The 9,277-nt window shown below is 53.2% G+C and overlaps 1 protein-coding gene across 1 annotated transcript; it reads right to left on the bottom strand.

Annotated features, from left to right (window-relative positions):
- Nucleotides 1–1,203: 1,203 nt before the first annotated feature.
- On the bottom strand, nt 1,204–8,835 carry RAB5IF (RAB5 interacting factor). The gene is made up of 4 exons (XM_054081877.1): nt 8,641–8,835; nt 5,583–5,686; nt 3,586–3,715; nt 1,204–2,948 (listed from the first exon to the last, which is right to left on the bottom strand). The coding sequence occupies exons 1-4, from the start codon at nt 8,767–8,769 to the stop codon at nt 2,907–2,909; spliced, it is 405 nt and encodes a 134-aa protein (XP_053937852.1). The 5' UTR covers nt 8,770–8,835; the 3' UTR covers nt 1,204–2,906.
- Between the last annotated feature and the right edge of the window lie 442 nt (nt 8,836–9,277).

The raw sequence follows: 9,277 nt of genomic DNA, 5'->3' as shown, positions 1-9,277 counted from the left end.
TGCCAGCCTCTCAAGTCTTCAGCTCCCCTGGTTTTCACAGCGCTCACCATTGTGAGACACTCAGCTGTGTTCTACAGGCTGCCACATCCCTGACGTTCTCAAAATTAACCTCATTTCTTCGGGGGCAGATCCCACAGCTTTTGTTCTGGTGATCAGCTTCGAGCCTCTTAAAACAGAAACCTGAAGAGATTAAAATGTGGCAGCTGAGCAGTTGCAATCACTGACTCATTTACCAGGAGCCATGAGGAGATCCAGAGACCAATGTCTCCTCTGCATGGCCATGGTCCTCCTCAGATCAGGACCTGTCTAATCCTGCAACCACCAGATCTGCAAACACCAAGGAACTCAGCTGGTGGGACTGCAGGCAAGCGAGAAATGAAGCCAAGGGGAGGTAAGCAGCTCACCAGCTCTGCACTCTCTCACTCTGCACTTTGAACAGCAGTGCTGGAGGACACAGAATCATTACAGTTGGAAAACACCTCTCAGCTCATCCAGTCCAACCCTCAGCCCAACCCCACTGTGCCGGCTAAACCATGGCCCCATCTGCCACAGCCACATGGGTTTTGAACGCCTCCAGGGATGGGGACTCCACCACTGCTTTGGGCAGCCGGTTCCAAGGCTTCACCACTCTGTCAGCAAATATGTTTTTCCAAATATCCAGTCTAAACCTCCCCTTGTGCCACTTGAGGCCGTTTCCTCTCATCCCATCCGTTGTTACTTGGGAGCAGAGCCCAGCACCCACTTCCCCACAACCTCCTCTCTGGGAGCTGCAGAGAGCCATGAGGTCTCCCCTCAGCCTCCTCTTCTCCAGGTTAAACAGCCCCAGGGCTCTCAGCTGCTTGTTGTAGGACTTTTGCTCCCGGAAATGATCCTTCCGAAGGTCTGCTCTGGAATGCAGCCATGGCTCTGCCATCATCACATGTCCCAGGGCAGGGACGGTTGCTGACAGAGCAGAACAGCTTACAGAGAGGCAACACTCGGCTTAACCTGGTTAATCACTCATTAAGGCATTTGCTGCTGCTTACACCACAAATGCTTCTGGCCTCTTTGAAAAAGGCACGACTCAAGCCTGCATCTCAAAGAGATCCAAGAACCCCAAAGAGGTGCTGGCTTGGATATTTACCAAAAAATCAAACTCTTAAAGGAACCCCACACTCCCACCATCCTACAGAACTCCAAAGACCAGAGGATACAGAAGCTGCACAGTGGATTATCCAGGCAACATTTATTAGAGCATTTCAAGTATACAATGGTTTTCCTGATGGCTGTGAGCAGCTAAGACGCAAACAGACAAGACAGTAGGAAAGGGTGACCTAGAACTAGCAGGCTATGGAATCCTTGTGGGAAATGAATGCTTTCAGCTGAAAGAGAAGGAAAAGGAAGTATTGGACTAAAAGACTGAAGAGGTTTGAGGATGGGGAGCAGAAAATACAGACGTTTTTATTTGAGACCGCTTACTTAAACTGGCAACTCACAAGTAGCAGAACCTGTCTGCTATTGCACTCTTCCCTTGGCATCCCAAGGACCTAAAATAGCCAGGGATGGTTTTCCCACCAAGAACAGACAGTGTTGTCTCTGGGAAGAATGGAGGCTGGCACCCGAGGGCAATTCTGAAGCCCTAGCTCAGCACTTAGAGATTCACATTCCTGGCTTTGCATGTGAGAACCAGGCTGCAGGATGGACCTCCAGCAGCGAGGAAGCAATGCAGGCTTTCAGCAAGAGCAAACGGAAACTACCGACTCCTCACTATAAGGCAGCTTTAGGTCAGGACTCTTTCCAGGTGCCTGAGCTGTGGGTTAGAAAAGCAAGGACTGCATGGCAACAAGACTACAAGGTCCCCTGACAACAGCAAGGACTGTGCGTGTTTCCCGAGAATTACTGAAAGATACGTCCTTAAAAAATACCTTAAAGCAGAGTCTCCCCTCCCGGTGCACAAGAAGGGCATGGCTGTGGAGGAACTGGGCTGTGAAGTGATCGAGCACCTCACAAAACAGAGGCTTTGTGCTCTGCCTGATTTGCAAGTTAGTAATTCTGCACGTAAAGTAATAGCTGCCTCAGTTGTTTCTTAGACTCCTACATTTATCAACAAGGAGCAGTTGAATTCAAGAGCATAAAAATAAAAGAATGTAAATGTTTAACACTTGACAGAGTTTCTCCAGAGTCCTTCGAGACCACTAAGCTCTGAGGCATGCGATGGCAACTCAGCAGTCCAGCCAGCAGAGCAGAGCGTCATTTCCGAGCCTCCTGAATGCACCGTCGTTAACGAAATGAACCACAATTCTTTCCTTGCATATTGCTTAAAAATCCATCTTCGGCAAAGGCCTTTTCACAATTCTGGTCAACAACCGATTCGCAAGTAGAATAAAAAGTATTTGGAATGGTTACAACTCGGGCTGTTTAATCAACTCTGATTTCTTCCTACAAAGCGGGTGAAGGACAGCCCCGCAGCTCCGTTCCTGGTGCTGCGGTGCCTCCACCCACCCTACCAGTGCTGTTAAAAACCGTTTGTCTGAAGGACAACAATGGAAGACGAGTCAGGGTTTAATGACAGATTTCAAACGGGAGGGCATTCAGACATTAAATTAACAGACTCAACCCCCAGCACACAGGAGTTTGACGGAGTTCCTGGCTAGAGTCACAGGAAGTTCCAAATTTGAACAGTCTTGAACCACTTCCAAAAATTCCAATGGCTTTTTAATAGTTCCAACAATTAACGGGAATATAAAACAGAGATGGATTTCTCCAGCAGAACAGGTGGGGCTCTTCCAGGCTAATCACACCACTGGTACCAAAGGGATTCGATTTGACATCCCCCACCTTCCCACCAGTCCACTAAAGACTACGATTTATTAAAACCTTCTGGATTTACTGATGACTGATTTAAGAGGCAAGAGCTGCAGGCTGCGTCAATCATAGTGGATGGCAGTATAGAAGATTATCCAAACAACCTGTGGAGAGGAGAGGAAGAAAAGGTTATTCTGATGCTTCTGGAGAGGGTTCAGACTGAAAACACGCCTCATGCCTTGCTCCTGGTAGAGGACTCGGGACGGAATTCTGGCTTTGAGAGGGTCTTGGAGAGATGCTGGGATCATCACAAGCCACAGGCTGTGGCATTCACCTTGCTTGCCTCTGGGAGTCACCCTGTCACAGCCTTTCCACATCAAAACCCCACCATGTCTCTCCAGTGGTTTAGAACCAAACCAAGCGCTGAGTGGGTTCAGAGACTTGGAGAGCGGAGTAAGGACAAAAACAGCCACCCAGAGCAGCTGTGTGGGTGTAACCAGCTGAGGAGGAAACTCCACCAGGATATCTGGGATAGAAGATGGGAAGACACACAAGTTAAGCGGTAGATGCAGAAGTAGACCTGCCTGTTCCTACATCCTTCCCTGCAGAGACATCCCAGGCATTTGTACAGTATTTCATAGCAAGATTTTGGGATTCCCTTTCCCAATCAACTCCACTTATTAGGTGATGTTTACACATCTCTTTTCTACCAGCTCACTTGCTTTTCCTCCAGGTCTTTTTCCTCAGCACGTGTACCAACACAAGTCACTGAAATCAACTTAAAGAGAGCAAAAGGATTACCAGAAACAGTGCAAAAGATGTCATGAATCCTTCCTTTGTCAGCTCCCACGTCCCGCCGTACTCCTCCTCATCTATCTGCTGGAAGCTGCTGAAGTAGAGGTATAGCACACCGGCATTGATCAGGCAGAACCTGGAGGAGATGAGGAACCATCACTTTGGTGCCAGGGATGTGGGTGCCAACGCAGTGAAACATCTTTCACCTGCAGCACAGGAAGCAAAGAGGAATGCTGCTCCTTCAGCGCTTCCCAGGCAGCCTCATCACTGCTTCAAAGAGCGTCCACTGGACACAACACGGTGGGCTTGGGCAAAGGTCACCTCACAGGACACCACTTGCTCCTAGTAAGGCCCAGCACACGGCGGTCACAAGCTGGAACCATGAGCAGATCCGCAAACCCCACAAGTGTTCCTGTCCTGCAGATCAGCGCAAACCTGTCCCACGCAGAATCCAGATTCCTTGTGCGTGCTACTGGGTTTTGAGGCTGCTAAGAAGGATCAGTGTTAGACCCCTGTTGGTGTCCTGTGACCAAAGGCAGTGACTTGAGGAGAAGTGACAGCAAAGCCTTGACAGTGCCTGCAGAGCCGCAGTCCTGGGCTCACCAGGAGACAACTGGCACTCCCTGGTCTGTGCCAACAGTCATGGTGCAACAAAAAGAAAAAATGCTTTTCCTCCTGGTTGTCCTTAGACAACTTGGGCTTTGCAGTACCTCAGCTCAGGGCTGGAGCATCCTGGGAAGTGACAGGTACAGTTCATAGAATCATAGAATCACTTGGGTGGAAAAGACCTTTGAGATCATCGAGTCCAACCGTACCTGTCCACTACTAAACCAGATCCCTGAGCACCTCATCCATCTGTCTTTTAAACCCCTCCAGGGATGGGGACTCCACCATCTCCCTGGGCAGCCCTCGGACAGTGCCTAAGAAATCTTTCAGGGAAATTTTTCCTAACTCCAAGTGCTCACTGCAGCCTTCCAACACCTGCTGGAAGGTGACTGGAATCCCAGGTCTTGGTGGGGATTCAGGCACTGCCATCACATGCGGCTGGAAGAACAACCTCAGCCAGCTAGCAGTGCTGCTTGAAGCAGTGCCAGCAGAGCCATACTACCGGTTCCTTCCCTACAGCCTCTGGGGTTGGAAGAATCATAGAATCAAAGAATGGTTTGGGTTGTAAGGGACCTTAAAGCTCTTCCAGTTCCAATCCCCCAGCCAGGGACACCTCCCACTGGATCAGGCTGCTCCAAGCCCCATCCAGCCTGGCCTGGAACACCTCCAGGGATGGGGCAGCCACCACTGTTCTGGGCAACCTGGGCCAGTGAAGAAACCTTCTCCTTTCCAAAGAGAAGCTGCCCCTCTTGTCTGCTAACAGCTCCTCCTCTTGGTGGGCTCCCGGCTGAGGGAAGGCCACCACACCTTCCCCTCTGCCAGTCTGACTCCTTAGGAGACCATGCTGGGCACCGTGCTCACATGTGCAGGAGCAGATCTCTTCCCAAGACAACCAAACCCCATGTTCCCTTTCTCTGCCCCCTTTAATAAAAATGAAATTTTAAAATTAAATAACAACTTAAAAAAGTATTAATCAGGCTGAGGAGAGAGAGGCTAATGAAGACATTCTGATTTATAGAATCACAGAATGGTTTGGGTTGGAGGGGATCTTAAAGCCCACCCAGATCCACCCCCTGCCACAGGCAGGGACACCTCCCACTGGATCCAGTTGCTCCAAGCCTCATCCAACCTGGCCTGGAACCCCTCCAGGGATGGGGCAGCCACCACTGCTCTGGGCAACCTGGGCCAGGGCCCCCCCACCCTCAATATGAAAAGTTTCTTCCTGATTTGTATGAACGTAATGACAAATAACAGTCTGGAAGGCAGCATGGGCCGCACAGCATGAGGCACAGAGGCTGTTTGGCCGGCTCGTGGTTCACAGCAGAGCTTTAAACCAGACACCACGCCAAGCTCAAACGTGGGAAAGTGCATGAGACAGAAAAGGAAATAAAACTTACACTGCTATTCCCACGAATCCCTTCAGCGGAACTACTCCCCAGATGATTCCCAAAATAACTGCGATGATCTGCCGGAACCAGTAGATTACATCTAAAAACTCGTCCTGAGGAGAGAACACACAAGAAAGACTTCAGCATCTCCCACGCTTCCTTTTTTAAGCATCAAACAAGAAACAGGTTAAATTTTAACACATGGAATACATTGTTTTCCATTCAAAGTGGTGCACCCAGAGTGGATGGAAGCAGCTCACAGCATGGTGCTCCCTGGACTCTTCTGTGTCCAGATTATCATAGAATCATGGAATAGTTCAGGTTGGAACATTAAGCCCATCCAGTCCCACCCCCTGCCATGGGCAGGGACACCTCCCACTGGATCCGGTTGCTCCAAGCCCCATCCAACCTGGCCTGGAACACCTCCAGGGATGGGGCAGCCACCACTGCTCTCGGCAGACTGGGCCAGGGCCTCCCCACCCTCACAGCAAAACATTTCTTCGTAAGATTTCATCTCAATCTCCCCTCTTTAAGCTGAAAAACGTTCTCCTCATCCTGTTCCTGCACTCCCTGATCAAGAGCCCCTCCCCAGCTTTCCTGGAGCCCCTTTCAGTCCTGGAAGGTGCTCTGAGATCTCAGAGCCTTCTCTTCTCCAGGCTGAACCCCAACTCTCTCAGCCTGTCCCTGTACAGGAGCTGCTTCAGCCCTCAAATCATCTCCGTGGCCTCCTCTGGTCTTGCTCCAACAGCTCCATGTCTTTCAGGTTAAATACAGGGCTTTGTCCCAGGGACAAACTGCAGAGGTGAATAAGCCTCCAGCCCTGTCGATTAGTAAAGGTTCAATTCTGTTAAAATCATATGGATAAAAGTCTCAGGAACTGTTTATGCTTTCACTGGCACAGCCACTTGCAGTGCATTCCTAAAGAGCAGCAGTATTCGTTCCCATCATTCCCCTTTGTCCACAGGGCGATACAGCTCCAAGTGTTGCAGCTGGGTGATGCCAACTCACATTTTAGATAACATTAACTTCTGCTCGCCTCTTCTCCCAGGCCTCCCCAAGGACAGGATTGCCCCCACACGCCCCAAAACCCACTGGCCTGTGATTTTAGTGTAGGATGTGCAGCTTGGCTCCGTGCAGAAGCCCGGAATCCAGGCCAGACACGGCCTTTTCTCTCTGTCACTACATCTCTCAGCCTGCAGCTCACGTCCTACTGCATCCTTGGCACATCCCATCACCCTCACCAACTCTGGCATTCCTGCTCTGTTTGTCAGCACAACCGAGCCTCACCAGTTCTGTGAGTTCCAAGGCCTCATCCAACCTGGCTTTGAACACCTCCAGGGATGGGGCAGCCACAACTTCCCTGGGCAACCTGTTCCAGTGTCTGACCATTCTCATCATGAAGAAATTCCTCCTTCTGTCCAGTCTAAATCTGCCCCTCTCCAGTCTATACCCATTCCCCCTCGTCCTATCACTACAAGCCATTGGTAACAATCCCTCCCCAGCTTTCTCACAGCCCCATTCAGGTACTGGAATGTCGCTATAAGATCTTCTCGGAGCCTTCTCTTCTCCAGGCTAAACAAGCCCAACTCTCTCAGCCTGTCCTTGGAGGTGCTCCAGCCATCGGATCACCTTTGTAGCCTCCTCTGAACCCAACAGTTCCATCTCCTTCTTATGTTGAGGATTCCAGAACTGGACACAACACTCCAGATGAGGTCTCATGAGAGAGGAACAGAGGGGCAGAATCCCCTCCCTCCCTCTGCTGGCCACACTGCTTTTGAAGCAGCCCAGGACACGGCTGGTTTCTGGGCTGCGAGTGCACGTTGCAGGCTCATGTCGAGCTTCTCATCAACCAGCACCTCAAGTCCTTCTCCTCAGGGCTGCTTCTCTGTCACATCATCCCCCAGTGTGTACTGAAACCACAAGTTGCCCTGACCTTGCACTTGCCCTTGTTGAACCTCATGAGGTCCTTCTCCGCAGGGCTGTGCTCACAGCAGAGCCTGCACCGTCCCGGGCTGAAAGCCAGCAGCCATCCCGCTCTGGCCACGTGTTGGGGACATGGCAGGACCTGAGATGCTCCAGGAACTTGGAGTACAGTGTTGAGGGCAGGAGCTGGAGCAGGCAGTGCCGTGGCACATCCTGAGATGGATGCATGGGGCAAAAAGAGCCTCGGGAAGCCTGCGGCTGATGTGTTTTTGCACACGCCTGCGAGGTTTGCTGACAGTCACGAGCAAAACGTGCGACCTAAGCGCACACACGGGATTTTGAAGAAACCAAATCTCTTGTTGCACGTGAGACAGTGAGGCTTGGCAGGGCAAAGCAGCGGACAGAGCTGCTGTGACTTTGCCGGGAGAAGAACCAGAGAAAAGCATCTGTACTGCAATACCAGAACGGAGGAGCCCCCACGAGCTGCTGCCCTCGCCCTTCACACCTGGATCTGCAAATACACTTTTCCCCCAGCTTCCCGAAGCTCTTTCTATTCCAAGCTTACTTTGAACTACACAAAGTGCATTTTTATTTACTCCTGGACGAGTTTAACCCCAAAGCAAGTTAAAGAGCGGTCTCTGAGCACAAACGCAGCCGGTGTTCCCCATCTCCAGGGGTGCAGCCCAGCGGGCAGCGGCCAAGCCATCACTGTCCTCAGAGGGGCTGCCGGCAAAGGGGGTTCAGGGCTCCTGGCAAAAGGGGGGGGCTTGGGGCTCCCGGCAAAGGGGGTTCAGGGCTCCTGGCAAAAGGGGGGGGGGATTGGGGCTCCTGGCAAAGCGGGGGGATCGGGGCTACCGGCAAAAGGGGTGGATCGGGGATCTGAGCAAAAGGAGGGGATTGGGGGCTCCCTGCAAAGGGGGGGATCGGGGATCCGGGCAAAGGGGGTTCAGAGCTCCTAGCAAAACCGAGGGATCGAGGATCCGGGCAAAAGGAGGGGATCGGGGATCCCGGCAAAGGGGGTTCAGCGCTCCTAGTAAAACGGTGGAATCGGGGCTACTGTCAAAGCAGGGATCGGGGGCTCCCGGCGAAGCGGGGACCGGCCGGGCCGCAGCCGGCGGTGCCGTTCCCGTTCCCGTTCCCGCACCTTGTCGTGCCAGGCAGAGTCGCTGCGCAGCGCCTTCCCCCACACGGAGCCGCGCCCGGCCGCGCCGCCGTTGGCCACCGCGTGCTGCTGCCCGTGCGGCGGCTCCTCCCTGCGCCGGGCGCCGCTCATCCTCTGTCCGTGTGTCCGCCCGCCCGCGCCGGCCCGGAAGCGGCGCCCGCGCAGCGTCAGCGCCCCCGCCCCCCTCGGGCCACGTGACTCGCGGCACGATGGGGGCGGGACCTGAGGGCGTGGTCAGCGTGATGTGGGCGTGGCCTGAGAGTGACATAGCGTGGCCTGAGAGCAAGGAATGGGCTGAGCGGTGGGGGCGTGGTCTGATCGATGATTGGCGTGGCCTGAGCGACGGGGGCGTGACCTGAACAATAGGGGCGTTAATGGAGCGAAGGGGGAGTGGTCTGAGAGAGGGGCACAGCCTGCAAGGCCTGGGCGTGGCCTGGCCGATGGGGGCGTGGCCTGACCGATGGAGGCGTGGCCTGCTCACCCCTGGGTGCCTGAGGGGTGCCCGAAGGAGTCGCCTGGCCGGTGTCACCCGTGGGTGCCCGGGGAACCTAGAGCCTGGTGTCACACATGGGTGCTGGGGGTACTGCCAGCCTGCTGTCACCCGTGGGTGCCCAAACCG

Source organism: Cuculus canorus, chromosome 16, assembly GCF_017976375.1.
Source record: "Cuculus canorus isolate bCucCan1 chromosome 16, bCucCan1.pri, whole genome shotgun sequence".
Classification (NCBI taxonomy): domain Eukaryota; kingdom Metazoa; phylum Chordata; class Aves; order Cuculiformes; family Cuculidae; genus Cuculus; species Cuculus canorus.
Note: the sequence above shows the minus strand (reverse complement) of the source record. Positions and strands in the feature narration are given on the sequence as shown.

Excerpts from the sequence above, each read along its gene's own strand:
- RAB5IF (XM_054081877.1), bottom strand. The coding sequence starts at position 8,769 with ATGAGCGGCGCCCGGCGCAGGGAGGAGCCGCCGCACGGGCAGCAGCAC. Across the intron at positions 5,687-8,640 it reads ACTCTGCCTGGCACGACAAG|GACGAGTTTTTAGATGTAAT; the intron begins GTGCGGGAACGG and ends TTCTCTCCTCAG. Across the intron at positions 3,716-5,582 it reads GGATTCGTGGGAATAGCAGT|GTTCTGCCTGATCAATGCCG; the intron begins GTAAGTTTTATT and ends CATCTCCTCCAG.